General features: G+C 39.3%; 1 protein-coding gene across 1 annotated transcript in view; it reads left to right on the forward strand.

The window, feature by feature from the left end:
• TBC1D22B (TBC1 domain family member 22B) overlaps nt 1-20,648 on the forward strand; it is a 116,423-nt gene that overhangs the window by 67,564 nt on the left and 28,211 nt on the right. The window contains exon 8 of the mRNA XM_027876580.1: nt 4,592-4,706. Coding sequence (XP_027732381.1) covers nt 4,592-4,706 — 115 coding nt within the window. The remainder of the gene's footprint in view (nt 1-4,591; nt 4,707-20,648) is intronic.

Consider the following 20,648-nt stretch of genomic DNA (forward strand, 5'->3'; position numbering starts at 1 on the left):
AAGTTTCTTTGATAAAGGCCTCATTTCTCAAATATATAGAGAACTGAGTTAAATTTATAAGACTGCAAATCATTCTCCAATTGATAAATGGTCAAAGGATGTGAATACGCAGTTTTCAAATGAAGAAATCAAAGCTATCTGTAGTTTATGAGAAAATGCTCTACCACCAATGAAGATGAAATTAAAGCATTTATTAAGAGCTATTTGCCCAATTATGTGCCAATTATTCTAACAAGCTAAGTGAAATAGATGAATATTTACAAAAACACAAATTGCCCAGATTAACAGAAGAGGAAATAGAATGCTTAAATAATCCTATCTTAGAAAAAGAAATTGAGCAAGCCATGAATGAGCTCCCTAAGAAAAAAATCACATGGACCAGATGGATTCACAAGTGAATTCTACCAAATATTTAAAAAACAATTAATTCCAATACTATATAAACTATATGGAAAAATAGGCAAAGAAGACACAAGTATGGTGCTGATACCTAAAGCAGGAAGAGTGAAAACAGAGAAAGAAAACTATAGACCAATTTCTCTAATGAACATTAGTGCAGAAATTTTAAATAAAATACTAGCAAGGAGATTACAGCAATATATCACAAAGATCATACACGATAGCAAGTACAATTTATACCAAGAATGCAGGGCTAGTTCAATATTAGGAAAACTATCAGCATAATTAACCATATCAATAACAAAACCAACAAAAATCATATTATTATTTCAGTAGATACAGAAAAAGCTTTTGACAAAATACAACAGTCATTCATATTCAAAACACCAGAAAGCATAGGAATAAATGGAGCTTTCCTTAAAATGATAAGTAGTAACTGTCTAAAACCATCAGCGAGCATTATCTATAATGAGAGTAAGCTAGAATCCTTCCCAGTAAGATCAGGGGTAAAGCAAGAATACCCCCATCATCATTCAATATTGTACTAGAAATACTAGCCGTAGCAATAAGAGAAGAAAAAGGAATTGAAGGAACTAGAATAGGCAGTGAGGAAAGAAGAGTATCACTCTGCAGATGATATGAGATTATACTTGGAATCCTAGAAAATCAACTAAAAACTAGTTGAAATAATTAACAACTTTATCAAAGTTGCAGGATATAAAATAAACCTACATAAATCATCAGCATTTCTATATATTAGCAAGAAAGGCCAGCAGCAAGAGATTGAAAGAGAAATTCCATTTAAAATAACTGTAGACATTATAAAATACTTGGGAGTCTACCTGCCAAGACAAACTCAGGACCTATAGAAACACAATTAGAAAACACTTTTCATACAAAGTCAGTTAGAAAAATATCAGTTGTTTAATTAATTGGAAATATATTAATTGCTTATGGGTAGGCTGAGCCAATATAATAAAAATGTCTTTTCTACCCAAATTAATTTACTTATCCAGTGCCATACCTATCAAACTGAAAAATTATAGAGCTAGAAAAAATACTAAAATTCATCTGGAAGAACAAAAAATCAAGAAAAAAAGGGAATGAATGGGAAAAAAAAGTGAAGAGAAGGGGCCTGGCCATATGAGATCTTAATACAGTAATCATCAAAACAATCTGGTACTAGCTAGAAAATATGTAGATTAGTGGACTAGATGGGGTAAACAATACACAGTAGTAAATGACCATAGTAATCTAGTATTTGATAAACCCGAAGATCCAAACTTTTGGGACAAGAACTCACTATTTGACAAAAACTGCAGAAAACTAGAGAATAGATTGGCAGAAACTAGGTATAGATCAATATCTCATACCATATACTAAGACAAGGTCAAAATGGATACATGATTTAGACATAAAGGGTGATACCATAAGCAAATTAGAGGAGCATGGAATAGTTTACTTGTCAGATCTATGGAGAAGGGAAGAATTTATGACCAAACAAGAGATAGAGCACATTATGAAATGTAAAATGGATAATTTTGATTACATCAAGTTAAAAATGTTTTTGCACAAATAAAATCAGTGCAGCCAAAGATGGTGAAAAGCTAGGGAAAAATTTTTGCAGGAAATATTTCTGACAAAGGCCTCATTTCTCAAATATATGGAGAACTGAGTCACATTTATAAGAATACAAGTCATTCCCCAATGGATAACTGGTCAAATATGAACAGGCAGTTTTTAGACAAAGAAATCAAAGCTATCTATAGTCATATGAAAAAAAATACACTAAATCATTATTGATTATAACAATGAAAATTAAAACAACTCTGAGGTACTACCTCATACCTGTCAGATTGGCTAATATGACAGAAAAGGAAAATCATAAATGTTAGAGAGGATGTGGGAAAATTGGGACACTAATGCATTGCTGATGCAGTTGTAAACTGATCCAGCCGTTCTGGAGAGCAATTGGAAACTATACCCATAGGGCTACAAAACTGCATACCCTTCAACCCAGCAGTCCCACTACAAGGTCTGTATCGCAGATTTATAAAAAAAGAAAAAATGAAAAGAACCTATTTGTACAAAGATATTTATAGCAGTTCCTTTTGTGGTGGCAAAGAATTGGAAATTGAGGGGATGCTCATCAAAGGGGGAAGGCTGAACAAGTTGTGATATGTGATTGTAATGGAATACTATTGACCTGTAAGAAATGATGAACTGGATGCTTTCAGAAAAAGCTGGAAAGACTTACATAAACTGAAAATGAAGTGAGCAGAACCAGGAGAGCATTGTGCACAGTAACAGCAATATTGTACGAGGATTAACTGTGAATGACTTAGCTCTTCTCAGCCACATAATGATCCAAGACAATTCCAAAGAACTCATGATGAAAAATGCTCTCCACCTCCAGAGAAGGAACTGATGGAGTCTGAATTCAGATTGAAGCATACTATCTTTCACTTTCTTTATTTTGGGGGTCTGTGTTTTTTTTTCACAGTGTGACCAATATGGAAATATATTTTGCATGATGGCACATTTATAATCCATATCAAATTGCTTGCCTTCTTAATTGGGGGAGCTTTAGGGGGAAGAAGGAGAGAATTTGGAATTCAAAATTATATTTTAAAAAGAATGTTAAAAATTGTTTTTACTTGTAATTGGAAAATAAAATGCATGTTTTTAAAAAGAGTTTGGGATTAGGATTATCATGTAATCCTGCTACAGAGCCCTCTTTTACCTGTTATTTGCCTCTGGTTTGCCTTTGTCTTTTATGACTCAGATTTGTAAAATATGGAGTCTTTGAATACAACTTGAAATCAAGTTGCTGAATGGTTCATTGGATCATTAGTTCAACCCCCTAATTTTACCGATGAGAAACTGAGGCCCAGCATTGAGAAAGGACTTACACATGATTATAGGTCAGCGGAAGAACCAGGACCAGAATTTAGGTCTTCTGAGTCCCTACCTAATCCAGCCTCTGGATGTGTCTGGTCTCAAAAGCATAGGAATCAGAATGAAACAAAGAACAAGTGTGTAGACTGTTTTGGAAATTGGAGAGTATAGGGGAAGGAGAAGTAATCTTGGGCTGGAGTGAGCAGAGAAGAGAGCTCCAGGACATTAGTACCATCTTTCTCTTTGCCCAGTTGGGTTCTTTTCACTTGCTGAGGTTCTGTTATCCTTAGAGCCTTTCTCGTTGATACCCTGACTACAATCTCTGTCTTCAAATTCCCAACTTAAAGGATTTAATTGACTGTAATGTACATGACTTCCCATCCCAAGATAATATCTAGGTTACCTTCTGTTTTGTCCTAATTGTAAATTGACTTCCTCTGTGTATAGCTAATTTGAGCTACCTCCTTACTGATTCTGTAGCCGTGAAAAAATCTCTGAGCCTCTCAGTTTCAATTTCCTCATTTGTAAAACAGGAATAATACTTGTAGTGCCTATTTCACAGAGTTGTTGTAAGTAAAGTGCTTTGTAAGTGTTAAGTTGTTAAATATGAATTTGTTATTATTTTAGTTCCCCTTCCTCTTTTACAGCATGGCATTCCTGATCTTCTTTTCCTTTATCTCCTAATACATGAAAAAGAGAGAAATGATCTTTGAGAAACAGAGCTCAAATACTCTTTAATCTCTTCTCAGAATTGAAATTAAATTAAAAAGCAGTCAACCCTCATGTCTTAGAGTGGTAGGAGAGTAATTGGGTAACTTACCCATTCCAGACATTGTCCAGGTAGCAAAATGACCTGATCTGAGTTTCATCCTCTAATGGAAAAAGCAATGGACTTGGAGTCAGGAAATCTGGGTTCTTCTCCCAGCTCCAATACTGTGTGACCATGGGTAAGTCATTGAAGTTTTCTGAGCCTCAGTTTCTTTATCTACAACATAGGGATAATCTTGACAGCTCCTTAGGAAAGCACTTTATAAACTTTCAAGGGCTATAGACATGTTAATTATTGTTCCCACCTTGTAGAGATTATGTAAGGAGGAAGAGATAAAAAAAACCACCTACATAATTGAGAATTAGGTAAGCATTTTAGGCTTCCTAGCCTGAGTATATTGGTGTGCTGAGAGTTTTTTTTTTTTAATTCAGCACTAACCCTGCAACATACTATGAGGGGGATACATGGAAGGGGATGGTCTGCTAGACTTTAACCCCACCATTTCTCTTCTTTTCCTTTTCCTAGATCTTTGAAAGAATTCTGTTCATTTGGGCCATCCGACACCCTGCCAGTGGCTACGTGCAGGGAATTAATGACTTGGTCACTCCATTCTTTGTCGTCTTCCTCTCAGAATATGTGGGTAAGATGCACAAGCACCGCCTGGAACAAGCATTTACTCTTTCTTTTACTCTTTCTGTTTGTTCTTCTCTAAGGTACCAGTCCTGATGTCATTAGTATCTCTGTGTGTCACTGACAGCAAATAATGCCTCTTGCCATTCAGTTTTACTGCATAGCTAAATCTGTTTTAATGTGAGTGGCAAAAATTTCTTGGGGGTGGGGCAGCTAGGTGGCGCAGTGGATAGAGCTCTGACTTGGATTCAGGAGGACCTGAGTTCAAATCTGGCCTCAGACACTTGACACTAACTGTGTGACCCTGGGCAAGTCACTTAACCCCACTGCCTAGCCAAAAACAAACAAAAACAAAAAACAAAACAAAAAAGAAATTTCTTGGGACAGCTGCACTGATCCCACTTAAGGAAGCCTGCTTTTTCAGGATATAAAAAAAATTCTGATACTAACCAAATAGATCTGTTTATATTCTGCTATTTTGGGATTGCTTTTGAACAAGTCTTGGGCAAAGACTTTTACTTGTGATTGTTTCAATTTTAAGCTGCAGACAAGTCTTCAGTTTTTTGTTTTTCTCTTTGCTGGAAATACTTCAGGCATTCTCATCAATTCATAGGCCATTCCTAGAAGCAAAATAGGCCCTGCATGATGTGTTTCCCCTAGTGGGAGAGATGGAAAACTTGAGGCCTGGAGCCCATGTTGCAGTACATTAGAGAACATCGTGTTATTGAGGTCAGCCCTGAAAGTACAAGACTGACTGTTTGGGGCTCTAGAAATTAAGATAGTCCCGAAAATCAGGTAATAGGCTTAAAAGAACTTGATTAGCTTCTGTATCTCCTTTCTCTGGCCTTTTAGGAGGACTTTGTACTTTTGAGTATAATGGCTGTGGTGTGATAGTTGTGTTCTCTTTGTCTCAAGCTACAAGGAGAACAACACTGGACGGGGAATCAGGACATGGGGGTTCTTTTTGTGGCCATAGCATTCATTGACTGTGTGTCCTGGGGCAGGACATTTCTGTATCTGAGGACTTGGACTAGATGATGTTTCTTAGGCACCTGCCCCTGTGAGTCTTAAGTTAGAAGCAAAGTAAACGGTGTGAGAGAGTATTAATACATACTGATAAAGCTGATGAGGATTTTGTGGATCCGATGAATTTTTGTGATTTAATGATTTGAGAAAACTGTTCAAGGTTGATCATTAATGATATGAATTTTTATGTTAAGTAGTTGGCTTTTTTTAATTTTGAAAAATAGTCATATTGTCTGAGTGTAAGAGATTAGTGGAGAGAGAGGCAGTATCTATCCTGCTGGCATACATACAAGATGATCCCAGGCTAGGGGAGTTTTTCTAAAGTAAAAGATTAGTTTATGTTTTGATACGAGGGAAGATTTTTTTTTATTGATTTATTTTGATTTATCAACAATCACTTCCATTAGCTTTTGAGTTTTCCATTTTTCTCCCACTCCCTCCCCACCTCTTTCTGCAACATGGTGTGCAATCTGATATAGGTTCTTATATATACATTCCTATTAAAACATATTTTCACATTAGTCATGTTGTAAGGAAGAATTAGAACCAATAGGAAGAACCACAAGAAAGAGGAAACAAAACAAACAAGAAAAAAAAAGAGCAAACAGCATGCTTTGATCTGCATTCAAACTCCATAGTTCTTTCTTTGGATGTGGATAGAGCATTTTCCATCATGAGACCTTTGGAGATGTCTTAGATCCTTGCATTGCTGAGAAGGGTTAAGTCTATCAAAGTCATCACATAATGTGGCTGTTACTGTGTACAACGTTCTCCTGGTTCTGCTCACTTTACTCAGCATCAGTCCATACAAGTCTTTCCAGGTTTTTCTGAAATCTGCCTGCTCATCATTTCTTATAGCACAATAGTATTCCATTACATTCACATACCACAACTTGGGAAGATTTTTTTTCAACATTCCGTTAAATGGGATAGCTTGGGTTTTATTGGGAGACTGCTTGGTGTAATAGGGAAAATATTGAACTTGGAATGAGAAAGGACTGGTGTTTGAAATTCTGTTCTGACATTTAAAAGCCATGTAACTATGGGCATGTCACTTGACATCTCTTGTCTCTCTTGTAAGTGATAAAGTGCTACATAAATGTGAGTTGCTCTTATGTCAGTAAAATAATTGATCTATTTGTCAGAATTTTTTGGTTTCTTTTTACAGCTCTTTCCCACTTCTTAGTGTAATGATTGTTTTTTGAAATAATACTCTAAGGATAGACTTAAGCATATGTTACAGCATTTTTCAATCCCCATTTAAAGTTTGATTGCTGGTTGAAATGCTTAGCATCATTGTTAAACTTGTTGCCATAAGCAGCTGAGGCTGCTTAGCTATTCATGTTCTTTGCTAGTACCCTATTATCATCTGTTTCAAATTTGTATATACTCTATGTACTTGCAGTAATTTCTGGTGGCAGTTGCTTCATCCTGAATCACTACAATAAAATCCTTTATCTCAAAGCATTCTTGGCTTCTGCCATATGAAAGCTGACTCTTATTTCCATAAATCTTTGGTAAACTAGTCTTTGAAAGTAGAAAAGAACCAGCTGTCACCAAGAATTGATCTACTTTATATGGATAGCTAAACTTTTGACCAACTCAGGACATGGTAATATACCCCTTTCAATTGCAAAATTCTTTACATATGTTATATCCTTTGAGCCCCATAGCCACACTATGAGGTGTAGGTATGATTAGCCCTGATTTTACAGATGAGGAAATTGAACTCAGAGAGGTTGAAATTTGCCCAAGAGGTCTCAAAGTGTAAATGTTGGAGTTGGGAAGTCAAGAAGACTTCTAGACTAGCATTGTGTGTAGTGTGCCTGACTGCCTGTCCTTGACGAGGTCTGTCAAATGGTGTCCCTCATCCAGGCAGCAGACAATTAATCTCACCAGTTAGACCCACAAGGATCAAATGAAATAATATTTGTAAAGTGCTTAGAGCCAGTGCCTGGCACATAGTAGGCACTTAATAAATGCTTGTTTTCTTCCCCTCCACCTTCCACTTGACTGGAAAATCCCTTTACAGAGGCTCTGAGAACCTCTGTTTAGGACTCAACAATCTCCCAAAATAGTAGTGGAAAGGGCACTGAATTTGGAGTGAGGAACTGGGTTCCCATTTGGCTGTTACTTCCTGCTTCTGAGATCTGGAACAGTCACTTAATGTGCTCGACTCTTGCCTTAGTTTTCTTGAGCGTGGGCAGTTCTACAAACTGGAAAGGTCTTCCTCCACCATGGAGTCATTATAGGTGTCTCTGTCCTCCCCACCTCCACTCTACCCATTTTCCTTGCCTTTCCTCTCAAGTAATACCCAAGCTTCCTTCATGGTGGTAGCATCTTGAGAGGTGTAAATCCTGACTAAGCAAGGAGACAAAATGACTCCCCTTTCCAGGGCTAAAGCTAGGGCCAGCCTTCCAGCACCTGCTTGATGACCTCTACCCCAGGATAACATATGGGCAGAGCAGTAAAGGTCCTTGGCCAACCTCATGTAGCTTGTCAGTGGTAGAGCCAATACTAGACCCCCAGTCTTCTGGTTTCCTGAAGAAATCACACCCATTGAGAAGGGGGCATATCAGGATAATAAAAGTCCTGCACTTCTGGAGTTGAGGGGTTATTTTGTCGAATGCTTAGAGAAGTAACCTGCCAACTGGGGGTTCAACCACGTAATCACCAACATCTCATCCACTTCTGGCATTCATTGAAGTGTGTAAAAAGTGTCATTTGTATGTAAAGGGAACTGGCATTTCTTTAAAGTGACCTCTGCTCTCTAATTTTGTCTAACTGTCATTCTATACCAACAGTCTCAGAATGTCTTCCTCCAGTGACCCATCTACAACACTTTACATTGATCCTACTCACCTAAGACTTAAATGCTAGAAGCATGTAATGTTCTGAGAAAAGTTACCCATTTCCAGCCCTGCCATGAGCCCATTTCCAACTGTGGCAGCTTCCCTAGTTGTCTGTGACACATTAATGAATCAGTTGCATTTGTGCCCACTGGTTGTGGTGCTCACAAACCCTTTGTATTCCCAAAGCAACTACCCCTCAAAATCAACGACAGCCAGCAACAGTAGATGGTCTTGGAAGCTTGATGAGAAGGTCCTCCATGGCAGGTTTACTTACCCAGGACTCCCTAGAAACCCAGAACTTTGGAGCCCAGGTGGAGAGAGCATAGCTTATAAACATGTTTAAGAGCTATTAGTCCAGCTTTGGACATCTTTAGGGACGTGCTGGTTGGTTAAGATGGCAATTGTTAGAACAGCCAGTCTAGTAGCAGTCTTCTGTATAGTGAGGGGAAACCACTATGTACTTATTTTTTAAAACTTCTGTTAAAAAAAAAAGGTTCAGAAAAGAAAAGGAGCACGGCCTCTTTATCAGAGCATAACAAATCACTTCCTCTGGTGGGCCTTCCTCATTCATGAATATGCTACTTTAGCAAAATGTATATGCTCATCTCCCCAGTTAAACTGAAAACTCCTCACGGACTGGAGCTTTGTATCTTTGCCCTGAAGTCTCTCTATAAATGTTTATTGATGATGGGGGGAAAAAACATGGAGCTGTTTCGGAAGAGAGTTAATAAGGATTATATGCAAAATACTTTGACACGAATGGATGATCCTGGGATGCGTATTTTTAAGAGGTCACTGGCTTAATTGGCTGTGTAGCATTTTGTCATGTGAGCATGCTGTTTCATAAGATTAAGGCATACTTGGTCTGCCTTGTAGGGGAGTACTCGCTGTCCTTTAAATCAACGTTCTAATATCAGATTTGTCTAATTTTTTCATATTACTATCCAGTTTGACATCAGTCTTACATTGGTCCATAGTTGTTAGACTTAGAACCTCCTCATTCTATAGATGAGGAACCTGAAGCCTAGAGTGGGAAAGTGACTTGCCAAGGTTATCCAGTTAATTAGTGGTAGGACCAGAATCAGAGTCTAGACCTCCTAGCCTGGAGCATTCCCAGAGCATTGCTTACTTAAATGCTCACATACTGGCTAACTTAAATGCTTATTAATGGAACTTAATATGAGACAGCAGATAATTGTGGGCATCTGGGAAACCAAAGACAGACCAGCCTGGCCTATAGCAATTAAAGCCTACGAGCAAATGCTTCAAGCTCAGAGTGAGTCTGAAGTGGGCTCTCTGCAGTTAGCAATTGCAAATTAAAAAGACAAAGGAGTCAGGTATTCCTGTAAGGCTTCTTCAGGGTTCTGAAAGTCCCAGTGTGCATACCAACCAAACAAACCAACTCGTAATGCAGGTTGCTTATAGTGACATAATTTTGTGTGTGTCAGTCAGTTAACAAAATCATGAACAGCAATTTGCAAGGATAACATGAAATCATAGAGCTGGAGAGAACTTTAAAGGTCATATAGTTCGATCCTTAATTTGTAAAATGAGGGCACCTACGGCCCAGAGTGAAGACATGACATCCTGTTATAAAGCTCCTCTTCAGTATGAATTGGATTTGTCACCCTTGTGACACCTGATGACACTTTATAGAAGTATGTGTGTGGAAAATCATGGGTTATTCACTTAGAACCTTTTTCCTCTGTGTGGTTACTACAATGACAGCTATTAAACACCTTCCTCCCAGTTTTGCCTCCCTCTGCACTGTTGGTGCAGTCTTTTCTCCTTTGGAGAATGGCAGTGATGTATCTCTTGCACCTTAGGAAAAGCATTTTTCTTGAAGGACCCAGTAGATTGACTTCTCTTTGTCATATACTATTACTGTATCAATGTTGTGGATTATAGTTCAACTGAGTAACTGTCCTTATCAGAACTGGCCACTAGAGGGCTCCAAAACACAATATCCTACTGCACTGCCAAATCAGCCAAACTTAATTTTCCAAGCCTGAAGTAGAAGCAATCTGCCCATCTGTTATCATTGATTGATTTTTTTTCCTTTATGCTCTTTTTTAGAGTAACTTCTCCATTGCTGGTTGGACTTTAGTGACCTTTCCTCTCAAGACTCATGTTCCATACCTCTGTAATGCGTGTATTTAGTTATTTCCTATTACAAGTCACATAGCACTTTAAGGTTAAGTGCTCACCATGAGACATAGTATAAATTTTTTTTCTCTTCATTTTACAGCTGAAAAAACAGGCTCAACCAGGAGAAATGATTTGCCCAGGGTTACATAACTAGAATCATTAAAAAAAAATTTAATTTATTTATTTTTAGTTTTCAACATTCACTTTTATAAGATTTTGAGTTCTAAATTTTTCGACCTTCTTCCCCTCCCTCCTCCCCAAGACAGCATGCAATCTGATATAGGCTGTATATGTACAATCTTATTAAACATATTTCCACATTAGTCATGTTGTGAAAGAAGGATAAGAACAAAACAGAAAAACTACAAGAAAGGAAGAAAAAGAGAGAAAAAAATCTGCATTCAGATTGCATAGTTCTTTCCCTGGATGTGGATAGCATTTTCCATCATGAGTCTTTTGGAATTGTCTTAGATCCTTGCATTGCTGAGAAGACCTAAGTCTATCAAAGTTAATCATCACACAATGTTGCTGTTACTGCATACACTGTTCTCCTGGTTCTATTCACTTTGCTCAGCATCAGTTCATGTAAATCTTTCCAGGTTTTTCTGAAATCTGCCTGCTCATCATTTCTTATGGAACAATAGTATTCCATTACATTCATATACCACAACTTGTTCAGCCATTCCCCAATTGATGGGCATCCCCACAAATTTCCAATTCTTTGCCACCGCAAAAAGAGCTGCTGTAAATATTTTAGTACGTGTGGGTCCTTTTCCCTTTTTTATGATCTCTTTGGGATACAGACCTAGTAGTGCTATTGCTGGATCAAAGAGTATGCACAGTTTTATAGCCCTTTGGGCATAGGCATAACTAGAATCAGAGGCCAAATTTGAGCCTTAGTTTCCTGTCTCTCAGGTCTGTTGAGCTTGCCACAACCTTTGTTTTGGCTGATTTCCCCTCCTTGATTGCAAGGTTTTTGAGGGCAAAAAGTATCTTATCTAAATTCTGTGTCTCCCCCAGTACCCAGTGCTCTGCTCTGCTCAGGATCAGCTTGTGTAAATTATTATCAGACTTACTATAAGAACAAAATAAATAGTTGGTGTTAACCATTACCTTTTTGATTTTGGCTTCTAATATGAGATGTTTTGCCAGAAAGACTGTCATGGCTTCTGAGTCATTATTGGACTATATTATATGACCAAATGAACGTTAAAACTGGTATTACCTTAATTTTGTTACATTTGTTGAAGTGAATTAATATTTTCTCATTGAATTTTTACTCTTTTTTCAGTTTTATATTGTTATCAGTTGAATAACTCACATTTACATAGATAGCTTTTTACATTTACAAAATACTTCACGTATTATTTCATTTGATGTTTGGTACAACCCTGTTAAAGAGCAACAGCTTTATCATGTATTATCATTAGCAATAGCATTATTGTTATTATCATGTATTATTTATCATGTGTAACTTTAGGCAAATCACTTAATTCCTTTGAACTGTTTACTTATCTATAAAATAAGAATAATAACTGTTTTGCCTTCCTGAGTACAATTGGCAGTTGCAAGATTAATTAAAAGAATGTATGTTAAAACCCTGTGTTAATGGTAAATAGATGAATAAATTAGAGTATCCTCATTAAGTAATGGTTACATCTTTAATGATGAGTAATTTTGGAAAGAGGCACAGATGCTTGTTTTATTCCTTCAAAGAACTATGTTAACATAATACACTGATAATTAGTATATTATATAGTTAATGTAGGCCTTTTCCTAGACAGGTTTATAGTCCAGCAAATAGAACACCAAATAAGCACATGTTAATGATGGTGTTTATGTTACTATTTTGTATCAAGAGAATGAATCCCTTAAGTGTTCTTGGTTTACTGCTGAACTTGTTCTTTGATGGTAGAGGAGTGGCACCATTGACTCAGTGATGATCCTTCTCACTCTTGGTTTTATCCTTCACATCCCAGTGGCTCTAAACCCCTGTAGGTCATCATCCAAACAAACCCCACTCCATACCCCGCTCCTCAAATCCTCATTCTCATCCCCCTCAACCCTTCCACCCCAAGGTTACATCCTGACTACATTCATTTCTTCTACTGTGGCCTCCAGAATTCCTGCTCTCTAGGCAACAAGCTTCCCTTCATCTTAAGTCTTTTCCTCTCCCGCTCCTTCCATCTGCTAGCTCTTACTGAAACCTGCCTTTCCCCTGATGACTCAGCCTCCCTGGCCACCCTTTCCAGTACTGGCTGCACCTTCACTCATTCTCCTTGGCTCGCTGGTTGAGGCAGGGGAGGTGGAATACTCTTTGCTCCCCATTGCCACTTCCAGGTTCTCCTCCTTCCTCCATCACTCAGTAACCTTTCTTCCTTTGACATTCATGCTATTCATATCTACAACCCTGTCAAAATCCTGATAGCTGTTGTCTGCAAACCCCCAGGTAACTCCCCATCCATCCTCAATAAGTTCAATACTTGGCTTATAATTTTTCTCTCCGTGCCAGCTGCTGCACTTATACCGGGGAACTTTCAACATACGTATTACCTTTCCTTCAAATACGCTAACCATTCAGTTCCCCAACCTACTAAGTTCCCGTGGGCTATCCCTCTACTCCACTTCAGCCATACACAGAGATGGTCATACCTTCAATCTTGACATCAGCTGTAAATGTACCACGTCTGTGTTCAAGAATTCCGAAATCCCCTTCCCCAACCGTAATCCATTGACTTTTCACCTCTCCCTCTGCCTTCTTTTGCATAACCCTACTCTTCATCTGTACCATAACCTCCAGTCCCTGGAACCCTCAGTTCTCTCTCAGGCTGTTTCTCCTACACTAGCCACTCTTTCTTATTTTCCCTGTCTTGACCCTTTGGTGAACAAGTTCAACTCTACGTCGTTCTCCTCTCTTGAATTCCTAGTTCCCTTATTATATCACCAGTTGCATCCTGCCAAGCCTCAACCTTAGATCGCACTCACCATTCCATTATTTTTGCACCTATGTATGTGCTGCTGAACAAAGGTGGAGAAAATCACACAGCTGTTCTGCCCAAGTCCACTACAAATTTATGCTACATAACCTCAACTGGGTCCTCCCTGCTGCTGGGTAATCCTGCTAACCCTCCCTTATCAAGGCACTATCCCACACTCCTCAGCAGCTCTTCCAAACCTTTTCATCCCTCCTCAAACTTCCCTTGGCTCCCCTTCCCCCCACCCTCTCAGCTGAGAACCTTGCTTTCATACTTTACAGAAAAAAATGAGGCCATTCACTGTAAGCTCCTTCTTCTCACCTCTTCCTCATCGCTCATCACTCAGACACCTTCTGCTACTGTCTCCTTTTTTCAACCCATCTCACATGATGAAGTGGTTTTACTTGCCAGGGCTAACCCCTCTACTTGTTCAAGTGATCCCATTCCATCCCATCTCCTCCAGCATGTATTGCCCCCTCTGCCATCCCTTCTCTTTGCCTTATTTTCATTCTTTCCCTCTGTACTAGCTCAATTCCTACTGCCTATAAACATTTCCATGTTTCCCCATCCTGAAAACAAACCCTCACTTGATCCTTCCATTCCTGCTAATTTCTTCTGCCCTTTGTAGCTAAATTCCTCCCAAAAACCACCTACAATAGGTGCCTGCACTTCCTCTCCTTTCATTCTCTTCTTAACCCCTTACAATCTGGCTTCTGACTTTAATCGTTCCACCAAAACTCTTCTCTCCACCATTGCTAATGATCTCCTAGTTGCCAGATCTAGTGACCTTTTCTCAGTCATTCTTCTTGACCTCTCTGCTGCCTTTCACTCTGTTGATCACCCTCCTTTCCATATGTTCTCTTCTCTCTAGGTTTTCAGGACACCCCTTTTTTCTGGTTTTCCTTCTACCTATCTGACCACCCCTTCTCTTTCTCCTTTGTTCCATCTTCCAGATCACATCCTCTAACCATAGGACAGAAGTTCTGGGCCCTCTTCTCCCTCTTTACTATTTCACTTGATAATCTCAACAGTTCCCATGGATTTAATTATCATCTGTATGCCGGTGATTCTAAGATCTATTTATCCTGTCACATTCTCTGCAAACCTCCAGTCTCACTTTTTCAACTGCCTTTCAGAAATCTCAAACTGAATGTTCACTAGGCATCTTAAACTCATAATCTTTCTCCCTAAACCCTGCCCCTCCTACCTTCCCTATTGCGGTAAAGGGCAGTACCCTCCTACCAGGCCCTCAGGCTCGTAACCTAGGAGTCATCCTTGGCTTCTCACTGTCTCTCACCACCACCACCACCACCACCACCACTGCCCAGATTCAAGTTGTTGCCAAGGCCTTTCACCTTCGCAGCATCTCTCTCATGTGCCCCCTTCTCTTCCCTGAGTCTGCCACCACTCTTAGACTACTGCAATAGCCTGCAAGTGAGTCTGCCTGCCTCAAGTCTCTCCCCACTCCAGTCCATCCTCTATTTAGCTATTAAAGTGATTTTCCTAAAGCATGGATCTGTACTCAGTACGGATCCTACTGAGTAAACTACTCAGTAAACTCCATTGGCTCCCTTTTGCTTCCAGAAACAAATACAAAATGCTTTTTTGGGCGTTCGAGGCCCTTTTTAACGTAGCCCCTTCCTACCTTTCCACCCTTCTTACACCTTGCTCCCGGACATGTATTCTTTGATCCAGTGACATTGGCCTCCTAACTATTCCATGAATAAGATAATCCATCTCTTGGCATTCTTTTGGGATACCCCCATGCCTGAAATGCTGTCCCCTCTTCTGCTTTGGTGACTGACCTCCCTGGCTTCCTTTAAGTCCCAAGTAAAGTTCCACCTTCTACAGGAAGCCCTTCCCCAATTCCTCTTCATTTCAGTGTTTTCCTTCTCTTACTTATTTCCTATTTATCTTGTATATTGCATGCTTTGTGTATATTTGTTTGCATGTTGTCTTCTCCTTAGATTGTAAGCTCCTTAAGAGCAAGAACTGTCTTTTGCCTCTTTTTGTATCCCTAGCACTTAGCACAGTGCCTGGCCCATAGTAAGCACTTAATGAATGTTTATTGATTAATTGATTGGTTTAGAGATACTGGGCAAATGGATTGATACTGAATTACTTATCTCCCAGCCTAGCATTTTAGACTCCAACCCTTTCTCTGAACCCTTTTTTCTGATCTGCATAGGCACAACAGTCTTGAGGCTGGGAGATATATCTGCCAGAAAATGCTGCTGCTCTCTCAGCTGATCAATGATCTCAGCCAGGATGCTGAGCTCAGATATGTAAAGCCTATATCTTGATGACAGTAGAGCCTGGGGGAAGCTTGGGGGACATAGTATCTATTGTTTAGCATCCCACCATCTCAGAAGGTAGGCAGCATGATTGATAGCAAGAAAATAGAGTCAACCTACTTTTTTTCTCAGTCAAGTAGTATACAGAGTTCCTTTATATGACCAAGGAAGAATTTATAATTTGGAGAACTGCAGAAACTGACATCTCATACCTTTCAAGCCTAGGATATGTATATGTATATAAGCACCTGCTTATGTATATGTGTGTGTATATATATATAAAGCACAGTCCCTGCCCTCATGAAATTTAGTGTAGGAGGAGGATATGATGTATGCAAATAATTATAACAATAATATGCAAATGTGTAAGGGAGTTAAAAATAAATCAGTAATAATCATTCTATTTACCAGATACTGTGCTGATAATTACTGGGAACATAAAGAAGGACAAAGACAGTCCCTGCTGTCAAGGAGCTCACATTCTAAAGGAGGAGACAGCATGCAAGTAACTATGTATATCCAAGATAAATATAGTATAAACAGGAGATGATTTCAGAGAGATGGAGGTAGGGTGGGGACCTGAAAGGCCTCTTGAAGAAGGTGGCATTTGAGTCTTGAAGGAAGCCAGGGAAGCTGGGAGTCATAGGTGAGGAGAACAAGCCTTTCAGGCATATGGGATGCAGCCAGTGCCCATGTGCCAATTTTGGAAGTGGAGTACCATGTATGAATAGCAGCAAGCAGACCAGTGCAACTGGATCATAGGGTACCCAGAGAGAAGTAAAGTATGAAGACTGGAAAGGTAAGAGGTAAAGATTGTGAAGGACTTTAAAAAACAGAGGATTTTGTATTTGATCCTGGAAGGAACAGGGATCTACTAGCATTTATTGAGTAGGTCAGACCTACACCTAGAGGAACCTGTTAGGAACTGTATAGATTTTAGGCCTATAATTAATTTTCCTGAGTAAAGTTGATTAGCTAGATATGGCACGCCCATATCAACCCCAGAGTGGGTCAAGCTGCTATGGTTTCCTTGTTTGAGGAAAACCTTGACCCGTAAAGCAGGCATGAAAGGCATGAAGCCTCCCTGACTCTGGGTTTCTTCCAGTTTGCTCATAACTCGATCCTGGCTGCCCTGGGCTATAACAGCAGCCAGATAGCGTTAGCCTTCATTTGAGAGGTTGGTTGTTGGCATGCTTTCTTCCCATTTTGGCTTCAGTCATGTATAGAATAGCCTGATTCTTCTTGTGGGACTTCTAATGATCTTTCTGAACAGATTGTTTTTGCTGAATGAACCACTTCAGAGAGTTTTTGGTCCTTTTTTCCCTGTTGTTATTTGCCAGACCACTCAGCTTCACAGAATCTCCAGTTTTCCCAATGCTCTTCTGAGTTGAATGTGTGAATTCTCAGAGAAGAATGGAACGATGCCCTGTCTTCTTGCAGTATGACATGCTGGCAAGTCCGCATTTGCTTGTGAGAGAGAGGGCCTGAGTGCTGAGCAGTACAGCGTAACCATAGGACAAGTGTGCAAAAAAAGCAGGGCTACCTTGAACCAAATTCAGGGAGCCTTGCTTAGTCCCACTCTCACTGCACAATCAGGGAGAGGGGCCTGGAGCTTCTGCCCACCAGGAGTGGTCTCTCACTGCCACTCTTCTGTTAGTCATATGACTTGGGCTCTGAAAAAACATCAGAACTTGAGAAACACAGCTTTCTATACATGTTCTTCAGCTTCTTTCCACTTAAAGCCAAGGAATTGAAAGGCAGAACTTTGGCATCTGATTCCTGGGAGATCATGTCCCCATTAAATGTATGTTTGGGAATTCAAGTCAGTTCAACAAACATTTGTTAAGCACTTTCTTCCAAGGTTCTGTGCTCAGGAGCAGGGTCTGCCTTCCAGCTTATGTTTTACTATGGAGGTGTGAGCAGTCAGCAAGTCTTTATTAAGTGTTTGCTGTGTGCCAGGCACAGTGCTAAATTCTAGGGATACAAAGACAAAATGGTAACAGTTCCTGTCCTCAGGGAAGCTTACATCTAGTGAGGGAGACAAGGTTTAAATATATAGATGTTGATAAAATATGTATATTTGCTCCATTCTAATTTTTAAGGAAGTATTTTCTTCAGTGAGCTTTTGGACTTCCTTTTCCATTTGGCCAATTCTGCTTTTTAAGGCATTCTTTTCATTGGCTTTTTGGAACTCTTTTGCCATTTGGGGTAGGCTATTTTTTAAGGTGTTATTTTCTTCCGTATTTTTTTGGATCTCTTTTAGCAAGCTGTTGACTTGTTTTCCATTATTTTCTTGCATCACTGACATTTCTCTTCCCAGTTTTTCCTCTACTTCTCTTAACTTGCTTCTCAAAATCCTTTTTGAGCTCTTCCATGGCCTGGGACTGATTCATATTTTTCTTGGAGGTTTTGGATGTAGGAACTTTTTCTGATTATATGTTTTGATCTTCTTTGTCACCAGAGTAAGATTCTATAGTCTGACTTTTTTTTGCACTGTTTGCTCATGATCCCAGCCAATTATTTGACTTTTAAATTCTTTGTTAAGGTAGGGGTCTGCTTCCAGTGTGGAGTATGTACTGTCCCAAGCTTCAGGGGTTTTTGTGCAGCTGTTTTCAGAGATACTTCAAGGGATAAAACATATACAGATCAAATACCAGATAACCTTTGGAGGAGGGGAAGGTACTAGAGAGTGGTGGAACCGGGAAAGATCTCATGCAGAGGTTGAGTCTTAAGGGAAACCAGGGATAAATAACAGCAGGTAGGCTAGTAGAGAGTGTAAAGGAGAAGAATGTGTGAGTAGACTAGAAACAAAGGAAAGATCAAAGTTGTTAAGAGCTTTTTAAAATGCCACATGGAAGATTTTATATTTGACTCTAGAGTTTTTTGAATAGGAGGGAGGGGCAACATGGTCTGACTTATGCTTTAGAAAAATCACTTTGATGACTGGATATGAAAGATGGATTGGAATGTGGAGAGACTTGAGGCAGAGAGACAAATTATACTGTTGCAGTAGTCCAGGTTTAACTAGGTAGTAGCTGTGTGAGTAGAGATGGGGACAGATACAGCAGATGTAGATGAGTGAGACTGAGGAGCTGAGAATAAAACCAAGGTTGACTACCTGGTTGCCTGAAAAGATGGTCATGCTTTCAACAGAAAAAGAAAAATTTGGAGGGGGTTGAGTTTGAGAGAAAAGAGAAAGAGTTCTGTTTTGACTGCATTGAGTTTGAGGTGCTTATGGGACATCAAGTTAAAAATGTCTGTGAACCAATTCATGATACCATTCTGGAGCATAGGTGAGAAACTGGGGTTGGATATATAAATTTGGGAGTCATCTCCATAGAGGTGGTAATTGAGTCTATGGGAGTTGATGAGGTAAACAAGTAGAAGTATAGTGTGTGAAGAGAAGAGTGCCCAAGGGATATATCCTTGAGGAACATCCCTGGTCAAGTGATGGATGCTGAACCAGCAAAGGATCCTGAGGAGAAATAGACTGGTAGGAAAACTAAGAGAGCAGCATCACAGAGACCCCAGGAGGAAAGAATGTTCTACCTGTGTCTAATGATGCAGAGAGGTCAAGAAGAATGAAGACTGACAACCTTGGAAAGAGCAGATTCAATTGAGTAATGAGATCGGAAGCCAGTTTCTAGAGCATAAGAAACAAGTGAGAGCAGAGGAAGTGGTGGCAGTGGACATGAAGGTCTTTTAACCTTTACACAGAGAAGTAAATATTGTATAATCTGAGTAGAGAAAGGGGTTTAACAACTAAGGGAATTAGGAAAAGTTTCAAGTAGGGTTAGCACCTAAATGAACCTTGAATGAAAGAAACTAAGGATCCTAAGCCATGGTAGTGAAAAGGGCATATGTTTCAACCCTGGGAGACAGACAGTGCAGAGGGCTGATCGGAGAAGGAGAAGTTGCCCTGAATCATACTTAACTATATTTTAAAGTCTGTAAGATCTCTATTTAGCCTTTTGCACAACCACATGTTATTATTTACTTTTACTATTATATGTAAACAGAAATGTATTTGGCCTTCCAATAAGAGGAGTAGTAGAAAAGAATATGTATTTGTGGATAGGTATATGTATTTTTAACCAAGTAATACCTGACATAATAAGGCCTCTAGCCAGGTGGTTAAATCTTCAGTGGAAGATTTATGGGAAACCATGAAGGAGAGTTGCAAAGGAAAAAGGATATAAGGTTTTTTGTTTTCTTTGGGGCAGATACAGCTTTCATCAAGGACATCATGGCCTTTTAGTAAGCATTGTAAGTGATCTGAATGAGTTGACCTACTTTGCTTCTGAGTGGTGCCAAGCAACACTTCTGGCTCTGAGCCCAGGCATCTGGCCAGAGACCTCCCAAAGAAGAAGAGTTTTCTGGCATTGCTGCCTGTTTGTTCAGACCTAGGGTTCCTTCTTAGTGTCTTCAGGGTTAAAAGATCACAGGATTTGGACCTGTAAGGGACCTTAAAATTCATAAGATTAAGAACAGTTAAAGTGGGAAAGAATAAGATATATCTAGTACTGATGATGTTTAGAGAACTGAGTTCACTTCCCATATTTGTGAGAACTAACCTTTTTTATAGTGGCTTGGGTGCAATTCAGTTACTCTGTGTGTGTGTGTGTGTGTGTGTGTGTGTGTGTGTGTGTGTGTGTGT

Source organism: Vombatus ursinus, unplaced genomic scaffold (assembly GCF_900497805.2).
Source record: "Vombatus ursinus unplaced genomic scaffold, bare-nosed wombat genome assembly UNPS02014811.1, whole genome shotgun sequence".
Taxonomy (NCBI): Eukaryota; Metazoa; Chordata; class Mammalia; order Diprotodontia; family Vombatidae; genus Vombatus; species Vombatus ursinus.